General features: G+C 41.8%; 1 protein-coding gene across 2 annotated transcripts; it reads right to left on the reverse strand.

Moving 5' to 3' along the window:
- Nucleotides 1-187: 187 nt before the first annotated feature.
- mettl16 (methyltransferase 16, N6-methyladenosine) lies at nucleotides 188-23,805 on the reverse strand. 2 transcript variants are annotated; one of them, XM_080053956.1, is made up of 10 exons: nucleotides 23,754-23,805; nucleotides 23,174-23,315; nucleotides 10,516-10,703; nucleotides 9,490-9,630; nucleotides 9,187-9,302; nucleotides 8,836-8,978; nucleotides 6,161-6,230; nucleotides 4,205-4,294; nucleotides 1,249-1,422; nucleotides 188-1,002 (listed from the first exon to the last, which is right to left on the reverse strand). In XM_080053956.1, the coding sequence occupies exons 2-10, from the start codon at nucleotides 23,299-23,301 to the stop codon at nucleotides 373-375; spliced, it is 1,680 nt and encodes a 559-aa protein (XP_079910082.1). In that variant the 5' UTR covers nucleotides 23,302-23,315; nucleotides 23,754-23,805; the 3' UTR covers nucleotides 188-372. The 2 variants fall into 2 exon arrangements, with proteins under 2 accessions (XP_079910082.1, XP_079910081.1); XM_080053955.1 differs by having other exon boundaries at nucleotides 23,644-23,781.

Raw genomic sequence — 23,805 nt, forward strand, 5'->3', positions numbered from 1 at the left:
AATAAAGCAGCCCTTCAAATATTAAATTTGATACTAAATATCCTGACAAGAGTGTTCCCTTTATAAAAGAAACACATCGCCATCTTGTGGACCATTAAAGGCGATGCATCATCAAACCAAAAATTTTCTGACAGTACAAAAGATTAAACTTGCAAACATGTTAGAAAAATTACATTTATTGCAGATGTTTTGACAACATAATACCAAATACAGTATGTACTACTTCAAAAAGATACAATCATTTTAATTGCCCCCCAAAAAAAAACTCCAAACCGACAGAAACTCAATAATCATCTCTAAAAAGTTTTTTTAAACTTTATTTTCACATCTGAAAATGCAATTTTAAAAGAAAAGGACCCGTTTTTCTGCTCATTAAGGACTAGCGATGGACTTTAAAAGTGTGTTCTTGAGGTAAGTGCACAGTTGGTTCATCAGGTCTTTACTCTGACCCTCAACCCAGTGCATCTCAATCACTACATCGCTTTCCTCAAGCATCACATTCAGCAGACACTTAAACAGGAAGGGTTCGACGGCAGCTGGGCTCGGGGGTTGCTTGGAGGGCATCTCACTTGCCGCAGCAGGTTCTTCCTTTGGGACAGTTTCCTGCACTGCTTCAGTGGACGTAGAGGAATCCATGTCCACATCTTCAACTGATACCGAAGACTCTTTTTGTTCTTTGCTCATCTCATTTGATGAGGCACCGTTGCCAATCTGCTCTTCAGGCTGCTGTAGACCAGCTAGCTCCTCTGCAGATGCAGTTTGGTTTGGGGCGTTGCTGCTCTGTGTGGATTGGTTTTGAGATGCTGGGTTTGTGGCGGGAACAGCTGTGACCATAGTGGTTTGAAAGCTGGATGTCTGAGAGCAGTGAGGAGCCCGGGGAAGCTCTCGTAACTGACGTGATCCTTCACGCCGCTTCTGTCGTCCGTGGATCCAGGTGTTCTCCACAGCTGTAAGAAAGAGGCTCTGCTCCTGCTTCATGCATGGAACATGTTTGTGCAGCACCTGCCGAGACACCCACACAGCAGACAATCAGATTACTGATGAGGTTTACTACAGGTAATACGATGTTAAAAACCTACGACTGCTTGTATCCGTATGCATGCAATGTCATACAGTAAGTGCGCTGCTTGTACAGAGAACCTGGCAGAATATCTTAGAACCAGTAATGTCCTCCAAATGTACCACAGAAGCAAAGGTGAAACTGAATGGGGTTAATAACCCTAGTGCTAGTGCAGCCCTACAGCTTACCCGCAGGTCGGTCAGTGTTTTCTCCAGCAGAGCAGAGATGCTGTCCACTGGGCTGCTGGCAGTACAGCCTAAAGCCGAGGCTTTGGCCTGGAGCTCTTTAAGTCCCGCTTCCGGCAGTGTGAATGACAGGGGCTTTTTTGTCTTCTCCAGTTTACGCTTCTTACTGGGAGGAGACTGAGATCAGAGAGGGAGATCAGGAAAAATGAGTTTGAGTATCATGGATATGAAAAAAGGACAAACAAAAAGAGTCTTGTGTTCTGTACCATTGATTTACAACAGGATAAACAAACAGGAGACATTAGTAAAACTAATATCTTCTTATCGAGCAAAAGGTACAAAAAAACATGTTTTTAACACAGATTTGTCTGGGATATTTTTCCTCTGATCTCCAACTTTTAGTCTACTTCTCTGTAGATGATGTACTACTATAAGTAACTTATAACAGCCAGACAAGCAATGCACAGATTCTAATGACCAATAGTAATGTGTCAAGTAAAATATTTCCCTAATTCTCAGCTCATAATCACATCTATCACAAAAAAAAAGGCATAACTATTTTCTGTCCAGCGATTAAATATCATTATCAGGTATATGGAACGCATCACAGAAGGGCCTCTGTTATGCGAGTGATCTATTCAATTGTTTCTCTACTGTTTATCAAAATGTTTAAAAAAAAATCCAACAAAAAAATAGTGGTTATCTCATACTTTTGTGGTTGTGGTCACGATAACAATTTGTTTTTCTGAATATATACATTGATTTTGCAGTCATCACGTCTTGCCAAGCAGTGAAAAACTGCATGAAAAACAGTTTTGAATGATGAACCTAGTTATTTGTCAGTTGCTCAGGAAGAGACACAGATTACTACTAGCTAAAACTTAAAGCTGTGAAGGGAATCTGTAACAGTTGCATCTCCTGCAGCAAAGACACATCAACAGTATATGGATGTTCATTTCACAACACCAGAGGGGGCTCAAACCACATGAGCCCCACCTGAAACAGCGTTCTACGTTTCTAATCCCCTCTAATGTCAGACTGTGATGGCAGTGGAGGTTGTTACCCAACCATGCCTTAACACAACAGACGCTCTTCTGCGATCGACCCCAGGTCCACAGCAGCCAATATGTCAACGCTGCACTGGCATAGTCACTGCAGGATGAGAGAGTGGGGGTCTGCAGCCACACTGCACTGTGACAGAGCAGACAGCATGGCCGAGTGACCTACAAACAGCAGAGCCAAGGAGCAGACTGTAACCTTCAAAAGGCTACACCCATCTGAGTCAAGTTTGAATTACTTGTTTAGTTATTGTTATTTCAGTGCATCATTCAGAAAAAATGGTAGTCTGTTTATTATTGTGGTTTTAAATATATATTTGTTTTCTCAGTCAAAAAACTCTTACGAGTTCCACAGGAATCTGAAACAAAGTACATAAAGTCACATCTTTCCTACATCTGCTTTATTTTCTTTAGGTTGAGAGTGAGACTGTGCCTTGTCTGGCTGCTCGTTGGAGCCGTTTTTCTTTTTCTTTATATTGTTTATCACAGACCGCCCCCCACCTCTAGCTATAATGCCATGCAATGCCACACACAAATTGCAGCAGTTTTCACTTCCAGCAAACATTGTAAATTATATCATCGGTGTCTACTTCAAACCCCCCCTGCATGGACTCCTGAACTCTGGACTTCCATGAACCCCCTCCTGCCTGAGGCTTGTATGAGCAGTAACAACCCTCCTCAGGACTCAGATAAAGCCTGACATCCGTGAGCCTTCAATTCTGTCTACCAGTCCTTTTATCCAGTCTGCATGTGCTCTAATCTTCCCATCCACAGTCTGCATCCCTTTGTCTGCTGGATTTCTTTATCTTCACCTTGTCTTTCCTTCATTCCAATCCTCCATTGTCTCCTCTGCATCTTTCCTCTCTTGGTTAAAGAGAAGCATATTATTCCACCTTTAAAAATAGGTAGAATTCAATATCTCTTTCATCATAACACCCCAGATCAAAAGCTAAATTCTCAACATGTTGGCAGCCAAACTATAATCGTGTTTTCTAGAGTTGTTGTACTAAATTAAAACATTTCTGTATTGTAGAGAGAACCATAAAAAGACATAATGGGACATTGAAGAGGCTATAGGAAGAGACAGACACCGACCTGGTAATAACAGCGTAAAGTAGGTCACAGATGCAAGCATGTCACATAGGTTATAGTCTATATGTAACATTAATGAGCACCAACGCCCATGCATACATACATACATACATGCATACAATACCAGACTTCCATAGGAACACACGCATGCAGGCAGAATTGGGAAGTCAACCATGCAAATAATTACAAACACAGCAAACGCACATGCTCGAGGGGTCTGCCGTGCGATGACGGTGAACAGCTCGAGTGTGAGTGTAGATTATTGTGGGTGTGCATGAAAGTGGAGGAGAGGGAAATGTAGGCCAATCATTCTGCTCAACTGCTTTCATGGTGAAAAGGCCAAAACAGAGATGAGTCCAACACTGTTCTCGTCACACAATGCCTCCAACCTGCCTTTTACTTTTTGTAAAACATCATTCCTATTCCTGGAAACAGATTTCTTTGCCCCTCCCACTATCTCACTGTCCAGACGAGACAAAGGTTATTGCTGTGTTATTAGCACACAGTCCTGGCCCTGACAACTGTTGCCTGGATACAGCATGTTAGACATTGCTTAAACATCTCCCCAGAGGAAGGAATAAGTGCTGCTAATGGAACAGGGCTGGAGGGAAAGAGGATAACGTCTTGCAGAGGTGGTGCATAATTAAATTGAGGAAGGGGTTGGAAACATCCAGCAGGAGATCAAGGAGCAAAATGACAAAAACTGTCATGATGACTTACCGGTCTTCTGATTGATGGTGCCAAATGTAAAGTCTGTTTGTGGCCTCTTAAGCTGTACCATAAATGACCAAAAAAAATCACAGACTCACCGGAACAATCACGTCATCATAGAAACTCCAGGCCAGTGCCCACCGCATCGTTCGGCCTTGGTAGAACTCTGTGTGCGTCACTTTAGGCACCTAGGGAAAAAGGTTAACAGTCCAGTGTGATGAGCGTTGTGACGCTAGTGGCATTCAGCAGATGATTTCACAAAGAAACTGTTTACTTTAAACATCTTCCATGCAAAAACATTGAATACCATGTAAACTACAGCACATACTAATCCCATTTGGTCAGAAATCAGATTCCCAGGTACCGATAAATTACGTTTGAGTTTTATTTTTGGCTGCCACGGTACCTCAATTATATTTATAAAAAAACCTTCAGAATTTTAAAGAGGAAACATTTCTTTGTGTCTAACATTTTCCAATATAACCTTAAATATATCATCTTACAACTCATCTTCACGTCAAAGTTCATTTTATTCATTAATTAAATCATGGACAAGATTAATTTAGAAAGCACTCAATGCATCGCCTAGAATTGTTGACTGACGAGATGCAACGTGAACTGCTCAGTCTTCAGGTTTGGTGAAAGCGAGCGCTTGACTTTCAGATGTTAACTGACACATTTTGGCTTCAGTGAGCTCCATGTCTCTAATCGTGGGTGAGAAAAAAACTAAACAAAAAAACAGATCTATGATGTGAAAAAGACACATTTGGTGTGACAACCCTTGTGCTAACAGAGCACTTTAACCGTCTCTCAGGACCGCGTCAGTAAATTGGAAGATGAGGGTCACTAAGATAAAAGGTCAGAGGTCAAAGAGCTCTGTATCCAAGACATTCACTAAATTAAAAAAAAAACACACACACATCAAGTAATGGTCGATAAAAGCATTAGCATATTAACTACACCGGTTTCCTGTTTACACACACTTCTTCTGGACGTTAGCCAAGGCTGCACTCACTCTGATGAGCCGCGACGGCACCCAAAAACCTCTAGAGGAGGTGTGAAGGTTTACAGGTGCAAAGCGGTGACAGGAGTTTCTCCCCATCTCTCTTTTGAACATGTGAAGGAGGTAACTAGCACAGGACCAGAGGACTGCAACTATCAGGAGTTATGTGCCGGGCTATTAGTTAGGCTAATTACCATAGATAGTAAATAAAATGGATGTAGCATCCGGGCTGACCTCAGTTATTTCAACTGCATCCAATCGTCCTGTTCCATGCGCGTCGCCATCTTGTCAGATATTTACTCCGCCTCATTTCCTCTTACCGAAAAAAAGGGCATTGATGTGACGTCGGGGGGAGGGAGGTAAACCTGACGTAAACCTCCGAGGCCGCCCCCTTAATTATTTGTACATTTTAACCTCAAATAGAATAAAAACTTACGTGGTCCAAAACAATTCACCGCTCTCAGTGTTATCATGGAGATATGACCTAAACATACAGACTAGAACTTTTTTGGACCAGGCCGTAAATAGGTATAATAATGCTGTGAAAACGGCCTACTTAACATTGGAGTCAATGAGGAAATGCTGTTTTGGTACCACCTCTTGGTAGCCACTCGGTGAACTGCATTTTTTTTCACTTCCGCATTGGATGCTGGTAGAACTCGCTGTGGTTGGGGCTTGCTAATGACGCTATGGCATGTTACTAGCTACAGAGCGCAATTCAATCCTGTCACGCACCGGTAACAGAAATCAGCTCCTTAGCTCAGTTGGTAGGGCGTCCCCCCCCCCCGGGCCGGGCCCAGCAGCAGACCCGGGTTCGATTCCCGCCCATGGTCGTTCTCTACATGTCACTCCCCTCTCTGCCCCATTTCACCTCTGTCTCTCTGCACTATCAATAAAAAAAAAAGCATAAAAATGCCCAAAAAATATCTTCAATCCTCCAACCCGGCAAAGAAGGGGCATGAACAAACTGAGATCAGAAGCTGTGGCTGCATTGTAACTCTCATTGATAGCAGTGGATGCAGATGTGTTTGTGGTGTGGTTTTGTACTCACCCCTTGCTTCCTCAGCTCCTCTTTCAAAGGTGCCAGGCTACATTTCTTCCCCAACATGCAGCTGTACCACCTGCAGAAAGAAGAATCCATATTAAGCAGCTGTGTGTCGCTGTGTTAGCGGCCCGGGCCTGATGGGCCGAGCACAGATCAAACGAGAGCCTCAGGGAGTGAGGTAAACATAAGGAAAAAACATCTGGGTGTGTTGGTCCACAGAGGAGGAAAAGCTGTTCTGAAGTCATCCCTCGTGGAGGGCCGATCAATAGACTCTGCTGTGTAATAAAGAGATGAGGCTGGTCCTGGATCAATAACCAGTGGAGTCCAACCAGTGAAGATGGAGAAAACATGAATACATCAGGAAGTTAGTATGGAAAGAGACTGGCCAGTTTTCACAAACCTTGCCAGGGTTTAATTGGTTTTCACTACACCAATTTGAGTTAAAGCTTATCATCTTGTCTTTATTTAATCGCTGCATTGTCCTGTGTATTCATCTGTCAGGCCACAAACGTTCCTCCATATCTAGGTGTAGGTGGTTGGATCTTGGTAATTTAGCTGTTGTTGTAATCATGTTGTTTTATCCAGTTTTTAGACAATAAGTTTATAAACTCTTATTTGAGCTCTGACTTCTGCCATTCATATGTAGATATGCCTTGGGTCTAAGTGGCTTGATTCAATAAAAAATGCACGTATGTTATACTTTCGCTAAATACAATATACGCATTAATACGTTGTTGTAGTAACCGACTTTACTGTATCTGTAATGATATAGCTTATATTTCAAATCAAAATGTTGCGACCCATGGTTTTGGATATTTTTTATCAACATGCCCCCATTCCAAACTAATTGAATAGGCATGTGACATGAAAATAAAGAAAGCGTTAATCAATAATGAAAATAAAATAATTGCTGCAGCTGTAGTTAATATTCTCCCAGTTAAAGAGTGGTAAAGTTGCATATATAGAATGAGGATCTTTCTAGTCCTACCAGGGAAAAAATAGGGTTTTAAGTGTTGGGCATTTTTGCTTTATTAGACAGATTTGGAGAGACAAAGTTGAAATGGGGCAAAGATTTAAAAAAGTTGAAATGGGTCGGATTCGAACACCACTGCATCGAGGCCTGAGCCAATATGGTACGTGCTCTAGCCACTTTGCCACCGGAGCGCCCCGTAATAACGCTTTTTTATAGATTTGTATACACGTATGAAGGTGCAGGGGTTGAAAGCTATCACTTGTAGAAAGTAACATCCCTAAATGTACAATGCTACAGTCACAGCCGACTCATCTTCAAAAGAGAAGGGAAGATGATTTGTAATCAGGATTTGGCGTTATATGAAGATGCCCAAAGGGAAGAGCATCATTATAGCTTCAGTTGACACAATGAAATATTGAAGACCTCTAATAAGTGTCAACCACTTTTGGTCACAGTGGGGAGGAGCAGCTTCCCTCCTCTACCAGCCGCTTTAGAAAACACCCTGAAGTGTGCAGCTGCATCAGCATCCATATTCAACTTTCTCTCCTCACATGTTGAAGTACAGCTGGAAGTACAGCTGTAGGATTCACAATCTTATTACTGGAGGTGGTCATTTTCATATCAATGGCACAATAAAGGGTATTACCTCATTTCTAACTGAGGTTTTGAGCATTTGGATGATAAGGTGGCTTGCCCCTGTTTGACACAAATTACACTTCAGTGGAAAGAAGAGGGAGAGGGGAGCAGGGCCGGATGTTGTGGTGGGTCTCAAAGGACCAATTGGTGAAGCTTGCTGCGTTTCCATGGACACCTGGTGGCTTTGCTGTCCCAGCATGCTTTTGGGGAGTGACAGCCGGCTCTGGTTGGTTTGGCTCAATAAGATTGGTCTCTTGCGCACACCTTTTCTCTGATACACGAGCACAACTCAGAGCCAGGCAGGTGTTTAGATCAGATCTCTCTCAGGGCCGCTCAACTTTCAAGTGATGCATTACGCAAACACACGCAGTCAAAAAACACACACACTGTACAGGCTGAGCAGGTGTGTAATGTCTAATCAGTTTGAATGGCAGCACTTTGCAGCTCCCTATCTCCTTGTCTCACTCTGCTGCCCTGGTGACGGACCTGGTTACGGGGGGAGGGTGAAGTGACAGCCGCTGGAGACACTCGAGGTGACAACTACAAAAAATGTGCAGCAACGCATCTGCCCATTTTACCTCATGGTGTCTCCCCTTTACTCAAGCTCTCAGCGTCCATTTAAACCTCTCAAAGAAAATCAACTGGTAAGACTTTACAATAATATGTTAGTTAATGTTAAGTAAATGCATTCTTTACATTAACTAATCATTAACTAGCCTTAATAAATGCTTAGGTAATGCTTAATAAGAATTAACTAAGTGTTCACTTACTGTTATGCTTAGTTAAGCATTAGTTAACTAAGCATAGTTAATGTCTAACCAAACATTAACTAACCATCAATAACCAAGCATTAACAGTTAGTTAATGCCTAATAAGCATTAACTAAGCATTAATTAACAGTTAACTAATGTACCCGTATTGTAAAGTGTTACCAACAAACCTGCAGCACTCCATTTCACCCATCTGCCAGTTCTGAACCCTGAAAACCTACAGTCTCTGTCAGTAATTGTTCTCCAAAAATCTGGTTTAGATGGTTTAAAAAGATTTGATTTTGTCTTGATATTTTGCTCACCGCAAGCGTGTCTTGAGCTGCAGGCTGTCATGAATGATCCTCTTGACAAACTCCAGTTCCCCGCCCTCCGCCATGATCTCCGTCACACCGCCCGTGTTCACAGAACTGGGCGGTGGTCTCCGTGAGTTCCTGGAGTTGACCCCCTGCAGAGAGCAACAAAACAGACTAAGATTAACATCAAATCCTATTAGAAGCCTGTTACTATCGTGTTACAAATAGTGTTTTGTGTCAGGCTTGCACTGGCCAGTGAATGAGTGCTGTGTATGTTCAAAGAAGCAAAACACTTTGGAATTTTAATGTATACATAGAACACCAGTAAAACGTCTTGAATGTTAAAAGGGAAACTCTTACCTTTGCTTCTAGCTGGTTCGCGAAAAAAGGAGGGTTGCACATGCAGAAGTCGTACACTATTTCAGTCTCTTCTTTCAAGGCGTCCATAAGTAAAGTCTTCTGAGGGACTTTGACAACTAGGATAGAGATGAAGGAAGGATTCGTAAGCTTGATGTTCTAACAAAACAAGGCTCCAGGTGTCATACAAATTGTGACTTTCAAATAAAAGTTTCCAATCATGACAGCTTCCAAATTGAATAGTTAAATAAAGAATTGATTCAATTATATCACTTTTAGTCGCACTAAATGGAACTGTATGCCAACCTTTAATAAGGTCAGACAGGTTGTTCTGCTCCACGTTTTTCGTGGCGTAGTCGAAACAGATGTCATCCACCTCTGTGGCAAGGAAGTACCAACCGTTCATTGTGGCTCCTAGCAGGGGGTAGATACAAGACGCTCCTGTACCTGAAAAAACATAGCTTAGCTTGAGGACATCTTTAAGGATGATGAATGGTGACATGGATACCTTAATGTACACTAGGTGTTTTGCAATATTGCCTCCCCTTCACCCATTCAGAATTTAGCTTCAACTTTGTGGCCATAATGGATTATAAATGTCAGTTCCAACAGCTAGTATTAAATCATTCACTTATGACAGGCTGCATAATTCAGTCCAGTCTCTGACAAAAAGGTGGAAGGCGTTGTTAAAAGGAAACACCCGGTGATCCATCAGGGGGCAGACAGCTTCAATCTGCTCATGGAAAAATTCAGGGTCACCAATCAATGACCTGAGGCCCCAACGAGGACTCACACACATGAATACCCGTACACAATAACAATGTTTTTGTCTTTTTTGGACCGACAGAGAAGCAAACAAGCAGTGACATGTGGATGAGGGTTTGGCTGGTAAGTGCTGGGAACACTGGGAATGACTGGGCTTGTGCACCAGCTGGAAGCACCAAGTGACATTTGGTGTGCCGCTCTGATTCTGATGGTAGCCACATCAAGAATAAACAAGAGCAAGGGCCTCTCAAGCTCCAATTAACACACCCCCTTTGCGTGTTTATTTAAGTTCAGCTTCTGCTTGAGATCATAATCTTCAAGAACTACTTTCTCTTCACAGAAGCGACATGTAGCCCACAGATTAGTGTTGGTTTTTGCGGCAGTGTTCAATTTGTGCAGATTGATAAATGTTAGGAATTGGCTTTTTAATTTTCGTTTAAATTCTGGTTTAGCAGAAAGTTCAATGATTACCAGGGAAAGCTAAAACGTTCCAGGGGCCTCATGCAATATCACACACACACACACAGACAGATGTCCAGCGAGCGACAAAAATAGTAGAGGTTGTACCAATGTCAATGCCCCTGCGCGGCTGCTTCTGTCCGTCGATGAGGTCCTCCACCCAGTGGATGTAGTTGAGGCGGAGGGGGACGGTGGGGATGAGGCGCTCCAGAGGAATCTCGATGGTCAAACCAAAGTCTTCCTTCAGCAGGGTGCAGGTCAGCGCTCGCACCGCCTCCGGCTCTTTGAAATTCACACTAAAAGGAGACAGAAACATAGCCGAATTAGTTAATGTCACCATTAAAAAAAAAAAAGACACACCATTTTGGTTCAGACCCGTAAAACATTATCTCTAGGCTGAAATGTATCCTATTTAAAGTTAATTAGATCATAGTTTGTATTTTTGATGTTGCTGGTACAATTAAAAAGAATTTTTTTTCCAATTTTATACCATTTTATTTGATTTACATTTTTTGTACAGCTGCTTGTGTTTTAGACAATATACATTTGAGTTGTGGGTTCTTGGGCTTTTGTTAAATAAAAAGAGGGTTTGCATTACTTAAAAGAAGGCATAATATAACAAGTTTCAAACAATATTCTGCCCTGAAGATGTAGGTTAAGGACAAACATTTTGGATTATAATTTTATGGTTCACCTTTGTTTCCTCCTCCAAATATGTTCAGTTAACCTGAAATTTTTAGAGCTGTAAAGTCTGACCTCCTAGTCTTATCCCAGTTAAAATGTTGCCATGTTCTCAGATCTCAGCATTTAACTTGAATATATTATTGTTCCTGAAAGGACTAGTAAAAAAAACTACAAAAGAAACTGAATTTGAAAAAGACGTTTAATTTAGTGACTGTCTTGCTGATCCTCTTTTTTCCCCCTTCTTCCTTCGTTTACCAGTGAGGCGCCCTGACAGCAATTTACAAAACTGCTTTTAATGCAGCACTCCATTAACCTTCTGCAGCTCCCTGCACTGAAGCACATTACACACACACAAACACACACACAAGAAGGACAATAGGGAGATAAGCAGCCCATCAATTCAAACAATCCCCTGCTAATGACAATGAAATTCACATTAACACAACAGCTCTACCCATTTTTTTTAACTCCCAGTTCTAAGTCCCACTCGTAGGTTCTCCAGTCTTTCCCCCACTTGACATGTTTAATGGTTTCAGCTGTCACACATGTTGGCCCGGGCGCAGCAGACGAAACGAGTGGGCGAGATACGCATAATTAAAGCTTTGCTGGGAGCTTCGGCACCTTGGCAGATGTAATTAGAAGCATCCTGGTGAAAGGAGCGTCTGGCACCTCACAAGTTTGGTGTGAGCGTATTGCAGTGAAGGTGAAAAAATGGAGATCCAAAGATAGTTAACGTCTGATTTAATTAATTTTCTTCACACTTAAATTAAAACAGTACTCAGCTTTTCTTCTTCACAACAAAAAAGTGTGTCCCAGTTTCCATTGTTTACTTTCTTCTGGGCTTATGGACCAACCATTAGGTTTAAGCAAGTGTTTAGACTGATAACAGTCCTGTGTTGCTTCAGGTTAGACAGAAATACTATCCAGGAGCTTGAGTATGAGATCCAGGAGTTTGAAGGTTTACTAAAGGCATGTTGCTGCACCACAGTTTATAATATAACAAGGAAGGATTTCACTCAAGTAAAGTTATGTGTCAATCGTTTCATATTTCCTCACACATCTGTGAGTTGATCAGCCAGGACTGTGTACCCGTCAAATTTGATGGGTCAATTCAACATTTTCTCTGATGGCGTCATGTGGTGGTCCAGGTTCAATTACTATAGCAATCAACCCTGAATTTGTTTTAGCCAGAGCCTATGGCGCTGCTAACCCCACTGTGGGGCTTGCCTTAGCACCACTTCAGCACAATTTAAAACTGAAACGGTAAGTTTCTTTATACCTTAAAGTCTGGAGGAACAACTGAATTACAGATTTAAAAAAGGATCATACAATACAGGAGTGGGGCCTGGTTGGGGAGCGTTGTGTCATGTCATCCTCCTTCCTTTCTCATTACCCACCCACTCTCTACTGTCATCTATCTATCTATCTATCTATCTATCTATCTATTAAAAATGTTTCAAATGCCCGAAATACCATTATATCTATTTATACAACCAAAACTCATGCAAACCAAATTTATCATATACATTACTTACATAACTGCGACTGCTTCGCTGCTGAGGTAAATCAGGTCTCTAAACTCAGCTTTGATAAAGAAAAACGGTGTCCCAGCAGCCAGGTGTGAGACATGTATAAACGAGAAGCGATTTACCTGTAGATTTACCTCACATCAATCTTAGCCGGTGTCTTCTCACCTAATGAACATAAGGTTAATGGCCCAGTTTAATCAGGAGGCTGAAGGACTGTGACCTCTCGGAGGAAAACGAGAACACCTGGCTGCTTTGGGGATGTACGACACGTTTTGCAGAAAACGAGTGAAAAGAATTTGCACTTTAAAATTGGCATGAGCTTAGTGGAGGAATCAGGCTAATGAGGGAGAAGTGAAACGTCAGCAGAACACTCTTTTCACAAAGTGAAAGCCGGACTCTCTGGTCAGTCGGGCTCTTTCATTTCTCCTCAGAGGCATCATTATATACGGATCAATATTCATAGAGGGAAGCTGCCCAGGCCAGCCCTCTATTTTTAGCCGCTGACGAGTGTGTGTGAGTGTGAGTGTGTGCAATGCAGGCCCATCACTCCCATCAGCAGCACAGCAAAGGCCACGTCTCCATGGCAACCCTACCTACTGAACAGAGAAGGAGAGCACGCAAATCCAGCCACGCTGGAGCAATGGCTGCTGCCAGACAGAGCGTGCACGCAATTTACGTCGATGCTGCCACAAAGGTGCACCACTGCGTGCATACGACAGTAACGTGGCGACGGGAGGCAGTGTGGGACAAACCTGATGAAAAAGTTTTTATGGGACTAAATATGCTGCACTGTAGTGACAATAGGGAACAGGAGGGAAAAAAACAGAATCTAAAAATTATTTTCAGCTCAGAACTTGGAATCCAGTTTACGTTGAGGTAAATCAGCTGCACGGAGCAAGAAGAGATGTGTGCAGTGAGACTTTGCAGGGAAAAAGAAAAGATGAATGTGCTGAAAGGCAGAAAAAAGTCTTTGTTTCAGGAGGATGACATCATTAGGCCGAGGGGTGTAGTGCTGAGACAAACAGCTAGGTCTCACCGCTACATATTCAACACACACACACACGCACACACACACACACACACACACACACAATCTCCGTCCACTGGGAGGTGACCTTCGAGGTGCATCTACTTCACTGCGAGTGTGCAGGAAAAACATTTTGTGCTGATTAGCAGCAACCTCTTCTCTGGTGTCAGGTGTTTTTTCAATTTGATTTTTTATCACTGGAGAGAAACACCTTTTGAGTCCTTTCCCCAGCAAAACCAGCAATCACTTACACCCCTATGTGAATTTAAATTTAAACTGACTATTTGAATACCTCTGAGCTCATTCATGGAGATTTTGCAATTCTGCAGAAATGCTCATGGAATGTTGATGATGTAAAAAACATGGCTGATTAAGCTTTCAATAACAGCAGCCATGATTGAAAATATTATATTTCTGATTAGGTAGGCTTATTTGTTTGATGAATACAATGTTAATTTGAGTTTTACAAGTCAAAGTCTAAATTTTCTAATTTAAATAAATAAAAAAGCATGGAAAACATAGTTTAGGTGCATTTGCCCTCCCAATTATTCAACAAAAGGACAAATAAAAACTAGAAATATATATTTGTGGTTACATTTTTTAAATTTCAGATTAAGAAAGTGTATTGGAGCTGGAGAAACCTAGTGGCTGGACCAAAATATGATCATTATAATAAATAAATTATAACTAACTGGTTTTAGACACAGGAGGACTGTGCTGGTTGGGCATGGAAGGCACGCAGCCGATGATGACAGATTGAATATAAAAAATGGCTATGCCTATCTAACGGCCCCCACACACATCCTACCTCTACTGCGCGTCTATCTCGCGTCTGCGTCTGACTTTTTGTCACAGACTGTGAAATCAACGTAGAGCGAGCACACATCCAACCTCAGACGCACTGCTGAGGCGCATCGGAGGCACGTCTGCAGCGACGCTCCCCTTCACCTCAGGAGGCTCGCCTATTTTTTTTCTGAGAGCAGCGCGACTCTCTCGCGTCTCTGTGCTTTAACTGATAGAGAAATACTCTGCTGACAGTCATATTGACTTTATACTGGCAGCTTTCGCTGTAGTTTCACCATTTCCTGGTGTGTCCCCTTCAAAATAAAACTTCCAACAAGCGAAAATATGGCCAAAAAAAAAGAAAAAAAATGGCAATGGGGCGCACGGATTACTGTCCAGACTCAATATAAATCATATGCATCATAGATGACATGAAAGAACTTCATTTTTAATGGGAATTATCTATGAAAACTCTATGTAGAAAGATAGGGCTTTTAGAAGCAGCGCTGCTGCAGCAGCAGCAGCTGCTGAGCCGTTGCATGTGTGTCCGAGAAAAGTCCGAGAGAGGCAGCAGTAAGGTAACGCGACGCGCTCCAGAGGTAGACGTAGGATGTGTGTGGAGGCCGTAAGGCAGTGAATTTTGACTCTGCTGTGCTTCTGATCATCATAGTTATAATTTTATCAATGTACGATTCAGCATCAGGGTCCATTATTATTATCTTCTGCTGCCAAGAACATGTTTAATAATATATATCCAAACAAAACTGTTTGGACAATGTAACATTTCATTAATAACGGAGAATCATCTGTGGAAAGAGATCATTTCACAGCTCATAAAAAAATATGACTTCCAAATTAATGTCACAATGAGGCTGTTGCATTTTTTATATCCATTCATGCCTCCTAATTCACTACCCTATATCTGCCCCATCAGAGCCTTTCTCCTTAAAACACAAACTAAACAAATCAACAGAATCAGAACCATCAGACCCCATACTTCTGCTGCCTCTGGTCTGAGCTCCACTTTTTGCCCACTGCAATCAGCCCTTGCCACTGACGATCCCCTAAATGAAGGAGACGTATTTAACAACTCTGTTCCTATTTTACACATTTTAAACATATTTTGAAACATTGCTTCCTTTAGGCATGGATAGTAGTGAGTGTGCAGTGGAGTGAGAAAGATAGGCAGAAAGACTTGCCCAAATGATTGACTACTGTTAAATGTCATTCACACACCCAGTGTTTTTTCGCTAGTGCCTCCAACAGACCTGCAAACTCATAGGAGGTGAAAAAGGTGACAAACACCCGTCCCTTCTAGGGGGGTCGGGTGTTTTTCGCTGTCCAAACGATTGGCTATTGTTAAATATCATTCACACAACCAGAGTACTCCACTATTGCCTCCAATGTCCAGCTGGGTGAAAATAATAGCCAGCTGAGATCCTGACCCTCCTAGGGGAGTCCGGGGGTATGCCCCCCCGGGAGATTTTTTTTAAACTTTTTAAAGTGAAATGCATGATTCTGGTGCACTTTGAGAGGGAAATTAAGAGGCTAAATCTGAGGAATTTTGTGTGAACAAATAATTTGGAGACACTGGGTCGGATGAATTAGAAGCTTCTTGGATTTTCCATTAAAATGTTAATTTAAAATAAAATATTATGCAGGGTCCTCTGGGTTGGGCTTGGTGCTCTTTTTCTTTTATGCGACATATTTCTCTGTAATATAATGAATACATTTAAATGCAGTGAGAGGAATGAAGCAGAAGAACTCTGTTGTCCAGCTATCTTTTTTTCCACAGACGAGGCTGAAATAGGTTATACAGTGCATGGGCATCTGAGCCCCATTTCCAAATGTTTTTAAATAAACTCAATACACACTGGACGTGAACGTGACGTGATCAGTTAAACTTGGATTACCTCCCAGATGAACTGATTAAATTATTGGGCTATTAACTAGGCTATCTAGATCAAAACATTGTATTCATTTTTTTGTATGATATAATAATATGATGTTAATATCAAACACACAAACTAAAAAATAAAAATAAAAATAAATTGGGGGGGGGGGGGCCTGTCGGTCGGCTCTGATTGTGAGCGCACTGCAGACACTGCGCTCATTAAACTGTCAGCTTCAAGAGTCCTGTGTGGGTCAACAGTGCAGTGCAAACTATGCAGCATAAAGTTACAACATTCGTCTACGACCGTGATGTTAAATCACCTTCACACAAAGTCTCCGCCCCAGCAAAGCAGCGAGTTGATCGCTGTGACGGTGAAAATCACCGGTACCCGGGAGACCCAGTGAGCGAGTGAGACGCCGCTCAGAAAAAACTCTGTGGTTTGATGGATGAAATCAGTCGGGGATATCCTGCCCGTTAACTTTGTCTACGGGACAAAGTTAACGGGCTTTTTTCTATGTCTCGAGTCTAACAGAGAGCCATGTCGGCAAACTGACAGCGCGACTAAATAAAGGGACTGTAGGCTACAGTGAGCTGCGTCCCTCCGTATAGTTTCTGTTTCAGTAGGCTGTTACATTAACCTCTGAAGCATTGACAGTGTTTAATCAAAGCCTCTAATTTTTTATTATCAAAAGGGCTTTGATTGAGACTTTTAGCCAATTCTAAAGTCTGAACACACAGCGGCAGCAGTGATACTTTACGGTGCCCGATCTTAACGCTGATTGGACAATACTCATGACGTCTACCAAAGATGTTTTATTGCCAAGATAACGATATTCCCTTGTCTCACACTACGGTAACTCGCCCACACAGTCCAGTCTGGGAAGCGCTGGCTGACTTCTCTGGCAGCTGCCGCTACCCCCCCCCCCCCCCCCCCCTCCCAAAAACAAAAACTCTTCGGATCTATACGATTCACGTGGGTCATATATTTTGATTCTAAACGGCGATTTTCGCCGAAAAGCGACGAGTTTGCAGGTATGCTCCAATGTCCTGCTGGGTGAAAATAGTAGCCAGCGGAGAACCAGACCCTACTAGGGGAGTCCGGGGGTATGCCCCCCCGGGAGATTTTTGTTTACCTTTTTAAAGTGAAATGCATGAATCTGGTGCACTTTGAGAGGTAAATTAAGAGGCTAAATCTGAGGAATTTTGTGTGAACAAATAATTTGGAGACACTGTCGGATGAATTAGAAGCTATTGAAGAAAGACACATTAATTTTCCATAAAAATATTAATATTAATTTAAAGGGTCCTCTGGGTTGGGCTTGGTGCTCTTTTTATTTAACGAGACATATTTCTCTGTAATATAGTGAATGCCTTTAAATGCAGTGAGAGGAACGAAGCAGAAGAACTCTTGTCCAGCTATCTTTATTTCCACAGACAAGGCTGAAATAGGATATAGACTATCACAGTGCATGGGCAACTGAGGGCAGCCCCATTTCCAAATGTTTTTAAATAAACTCAATACACACTGTGCATGGACGTGAATGTGATGTGATCAGTTAACCTCGGATTATCTCCCAGATGGTCTGATTCAATTATTAGGCTATTAACTATCTAGACCAAAACATTGTATTCCTTTTTTTGTATGATAACTTACATTTGCTTAATATAATGTTAATATCAACAACAACAAAATTATTTTCACATATTCATCCGCGCCCCCCCCTGCCATAACTCCACTGCTATAACCTATACAGCAGCAGCAGCAGGTGTGTTGTAATACATTGGATTCATTTACACTACATTGACAGTTCCCGCTGCAACCAATAGCAGGGGCATTTGTCATCTCTGTTAATGACTTGCAGTAAGTTAAAAGGCTTAATGTCTGAGTTTAAATATTTAGACATATTTCTAACACTTTTTTTTTGACAATGCATTATAATAAAGAAAAAGTTCCTGTACACATTTTTGACAGTAAAAAGTATTTTTAATGTATATCTATTTTTTGGGGGACCGCCTGCAGTACCTCCACAGGTCCCCGGTTGAAGACCACTGACCTAATTGATTCATAATGCTTAGGCTACATTACTTAAATACTATAGATTCCACCTGTTTACTGTAAAGTAGATATTGCGACCTGCTTTAATGCTAGAAACCAACATATTTTTCTTGCTTAAATAAATGACACACAGACTACTGGATAGTTGAATTCCTAAATCATCTAATTTCTAAATCGTCTAATTTAAATGTCTATGTTGGACATACAGCGCATTGTTTGTCATCTGTCTGTATGCTTGAGAGCCACAGACAGACAGACAGAGATAGTACAAACTGATAATTAACACCTGTCACAGATTGACATCAAGAGGATTTTCACTGGGTGCCCACCCCCACACACAATAGGCTCGTTCGACCTAACTTTCAGCTCGTCTGGAAAGTAGACGAGAGTAGCCGAGTGCAGTCGGGGGAGTGACGAAAATGCCTGACTGAAGCCGGACAGCTCCGAGTCGGAAGTAGCGTCGTTGTTGCGGATGCAGTTCGTTTTCTAGTTTTATTTTGAAGGCCTATTATAGGCCTTTCACACCAAAATGAACCAAGAGTCAGTTCCAGGCTGGTGTTGGGGTCAGTTCAAAACTGGTTACAGCCTTATCCCAGTTATGAACCGGTTGGTTTCACATCGACCGGAGACAGCCATGGAGCCGGCAAGAGAGCAACGTCATGACGTCACTGTAAACGTGTGTGTACGTCACCCGACGCCGCTGCTCTTGTGGCTAACGCTAAAGCTACCGCTAGCTTTAAGCACAACAACAGCGGCGAATACGTCTTATTTTTACACTTGTTGGCTCTCGCTTTGCTTTCTTAAGCAAACAGGACCCATACAGCGTATTCTCGCCGGTCAATTTGATCGCTACGTTCGGTAATTATGTTATGTTTACGTCTCGTAGTAGCGGTGTTTTTAAATATGGCGGGCATGAGGTTTGAGTTGCTCTGGTTGGTCAGGATAATCCCTCCCCCAACCGTTCGCGCAAGCAGTTCTTATCAAACCCTGCTCAATCCTGGGGTATGAGTTCTCCCGGTTTTTACGGCCCGGAGCAGGCTCTCTGGCGGTGTGAAACCAAAACACTGGCTCTAACTCCGAACAAGCCCAGAACTAGCTCCGATTTTGCGGCGGTGTGAAAGGCCTATTAGAAACATATTCGCAGGAGAGTCACACATGCTACAACCGATTAGAAGCAGAACACAACACAAAGACGAGTAAACACTTTAAAAGCGAGGGGCATTTTCAAAACAAGAAACGAGATATAATATCCCCATTCCCCACACATCTTTATCTTTCTTGTTACTTTACTAGAACACCTACTTTTAAGTGATAAAGAATAATTTACAAGAATAATTTACAAATCCAAATAAAGGAGGTTTAGTATTTCTCCCTTCACATAACGAATATGATCGGCCTAAATAAAGAAGGTCTAAGAAAAGATCCCTTATTATTATTGTAGAGATGGATATGATGAACTGTATTATGATGTGTAACAAACAAACTACTTGTTGTAGTTTTGGTCTGGCTTTGCGACACTACATGTAAAATACAATTCCCAGACCATTTAGATCACTTGAAATAAGCCTATGATTTAATCTTAATGGTATAAAAATCACTTCACCAAGATCTTATGTGACTCAAGTTTGTGTTCACTTTTAAATATATCTATACAGGAGAGTTACACATCCAAATTATTTCTATGTCAAGGGTTCAGAGGTTTAACTCTGATTAAGTACATTTCTGCTTAAATGCATATTGTGGCGGCCTAATGATTAAACATAAATTAAAATCAAAAAGAATGGATCGTAATTTAATTTTGAGCGGTGATGTCAGACTTTTGCCTAACCAATTGGGGAAACGCATCAAAGGCACGAGGTTTAAACTCCCAATTAGCGCTCAGCTCCGCCTGTCAGCAAGACGTTTCCCATCAGACATTTCGCTCCCGCAGCCCGTGGGGAGCAACTGCAGCGACTTGCTCCAGTGTCTGTGTCCGTCTTGGTCCCGCGGGACTTCAAAGTCTCAAGCAGCCGAGCCGCAGCCAGCCACGGGTGCAAGTGGGACAAAAAGTCTAACCATAATGCAGTGCGCTCAGCAAGACGAGCGTCATAATTGCAAGAGTACCTATTTGGAGACGCATGGAGAAAACGGACCTCCACTACACCGGAAGCAAGATGGGGCCACGCCCCAAACTAATTCCATTGGTCAGAATTGTACGCCCCAAACTCAGTTCATTCGTTCATTGGTCAAAAGCGTTGTCCCTCCCCGAACGTCATTTCATTGGTCGAAAACCATGAACTCTCGATTTCATTGGTTTAGAAGACGATTTCAAAATTTGACAGCTATAAGTGCAGGTACGTTTGACAGCTTCATTCAATGATTGACAGCTATAAATGACATATCAGAATGGCTGGAAAAGACAAGCAGCTTTTGGAAGTCAGGATAATTATATATTTGTTACACAGATATGCCTAATTGTCAACTGTTAAAATAAAAGTATTGAGAATGGCTAGAAATACTAGAAATAGGCCATTGTGTGACAACTTTCTCTGTAATGAGAAAGCTCTCATGTTATATGTCTTACATGTGTCTCTTATTACAGTATGCCTGGTATTTTGCCACAGAGGCTACTTTTGACTTCAGCATCGTAAGTATTAACTCATGTCATTTTTAATGAATATAAAATCAAATAATATATTATAAGGAAATTATTGCATTTTGAGTAACTGCAATCTTACTTTAGCATGACATGTCTTTGCTGAGACGGTGGTGATGTGTTGTCCTGGTTGAAAACCTTGAGCTGGAAGGGTATGCTGCTGTTCTAAAAACATAATATGTATGTATTTATGTATGTATTACCAAGAGGAATTTGGGGAAGGGCTTGGTAATAAATGTAATGTTCTGGTGTTTTAAATGCAGGTATGGGAGGAAGTTTGCCCATTTTACTGAGGAGGGAAAAGCAACCCTCAGAGGCAACACACCACCTGTCTTCAGGACCAAACGAAAAAGGAGGCTTTCAAGCAGCTAAGTGGTCAGTGCTAGGTACATCATGTATCTTTATTGCTCATGCAGTATGTTTAGTTTGGTACTGTGTCATTCTGAATCCAACCTGGATCATTTCTTCAAGTGGTAAACCTTTGTAGCCTATATTAAACATGATGACGCAATAACATGTTGCATGTTTGGTCTACAGATGCCATTGGACTCTGCTAGAGGACGACTCCAAAAGGCACATGCTCACGGCCCACCTTCCTCTCCAACACACACACACACACACACACACACACACACACACACACACACACACACACACACACACACACACACACACACACACACACACACACACACACACACACACACACACACACACACACACACACACACACACACACACACACACACACACACACACACACACACACACACACACACACACACACACACACACACACACACACACACACACACTAAATAATAATGTGGGGGTCACTGAAAGACACAAAAAATGCCCACACATCACATAAAAATATAAACTCTTATAAAAAAATGTATTTTGATGTGTTTGCACTTTTTAAAATGAGTTGTGTGTTTTGATGTGTTTGCACTTTTTAAAACGAGTTATTTATTTTAATGTGGTGGCACTTTTTGTGTTTCATTTATAAGAGTTGATATTTGTATGTGATTGACCTACTCGTGATGATTGTGAATTAAACAGACGGATTTCAGAAGATGTACACAAAGCTTCGTTGCTTCATTCATCTTCTACCTCAACATGTACTTTTTACCACCGTCCTGGCCACTTGGGACCCTTAACAAACTGACGTATTTTACTGTGTACTAGCATCATAACCGGTGGAAACCGTGTATTATTATTCACCGCTAGGTGAACTCCGGCAGTAAAACAAAAAGAAGAAAACAAATAGGTTACAATTCTGACCAATGAAATCCACTTCCGGTGGAACTCCACTTTCCCCATGCGTCTCCAAATAGGTGCCTCTCCATAATTGCGCAGGTCTTAGCAAGACGGCGACAGGTCGAACGAGCCTATTAACTCAGCCCATAAGATGATTGGCCACCTCACAAACACAAAAGGCCCGGCACTCACCAACATTTTCACAGTCGCGCACACACATATGTTCAGACTTGCTGCAGTGACACCATGTCCGCATTCATCTGCATAAACAGACACAACAACAAGTGACTCCCACACTGAGCAGATGTTGTACCCGTTTCATAATTCACAAGGAGTTTGATTTGTTTTGACAGACATTTGTATCAATTGACAAGCTGACATGCCTGGCTAAAAGGGCTGGAACCAATTCCTTGTAAATGCTATTTTGGATGTGTTTTTAAATACACTAAATGAAGATGGGTAGGCCTGTATTTTTTTAAATGTTCTGATACAAGAGCTAATTTAGTAGATTGTAAAAGGAAATTAACAAATATTTAAAGCTAAATTTAGAGCTAATCAAATTTAGAGCTAATCATTACTTTAATTAAGCAGCTACCAATTGTTTTGAGGTTTTAAATTGCAATATTACAAAGAATTAATATATATAATATAATCCCAAACCCCTTGTTTTAGCATGTGAAGACTTTTCAAAGATCAATAAAGCCTTATTTTTAGATTAAAGAGGCCAGTGCCTTTCAATACTTTTTAAGGATCCATATAGGAACCATGCATCCCAAATGTGTTGGATGGAGTTAAGGCCAGGGCTCTGTGTAGCCCATTCACTGCAAATCAGTTTAAAAAGGTCTTCTGTTGACACAAATAAACACTAAAGACACACACTGCAGGCTCAGGGACTTACACAGGTCTCCCGGCGAGGCTGGTGTGCACGTGCTGCTGGAAGTCTGGATATTTGGAGGCCAGGTAACCGAAGTCCGGGGGTTTGTCTTTGTAACGGTTCCGGGGATGCATGGACTTATTCAGAGCCATGATCACAACTCTGACTTTAAGGGGGAGAGAGGAAACATGAGCATGGCGCACAGTCTGTGGCATGGTGCATAGTAAACTTAGAGCAACAGAGATAAGCTAACTTTAAAAACAACACACTGATAAGAGCAGAGAAACTGAAACAAACAGTTGACACCGTAAATTTGTGGTCCGCAATGGCTGTATTTCGTTGGACTTTAAAATAGGGAACAACTCATTTTAAGTTCTGGAGTCAGTCCTAACCATAGATAGTAAATAATAGGTCCTAACGGAGTCACTGAGCTAGTTTGGAGCAGCAAGCTATCATTTTAAGCTAATGTGTAGCCAGTATTTGAGTCCGCCTACCTTTACTGGAATGTTAGTTGTTTTAGGTCGGCCAATTGATATTTCCCGACAGCCGAATACCTTTTTCTTTTACTAAAACAACGGAACAGATAAAAGCTCATACAACTCACGTTGTCACAACGTTGCCCACTTTCTGTAACTTTCTTCCTGGATGCCCGCGAC

This window comes from Ammodytes marinus, assembly GCF_949987685.1.
Source record: "Ammodytes marinus genome assembly, chromosome: 3".
In the NCBI taxonomy this organism is placed as follows: Eukaryota; Metazoa; Chordata; class Actinopteri; order Uranoscopiformes; family Ammodytidae; genus Ammodytes; species Ammodytes marinus.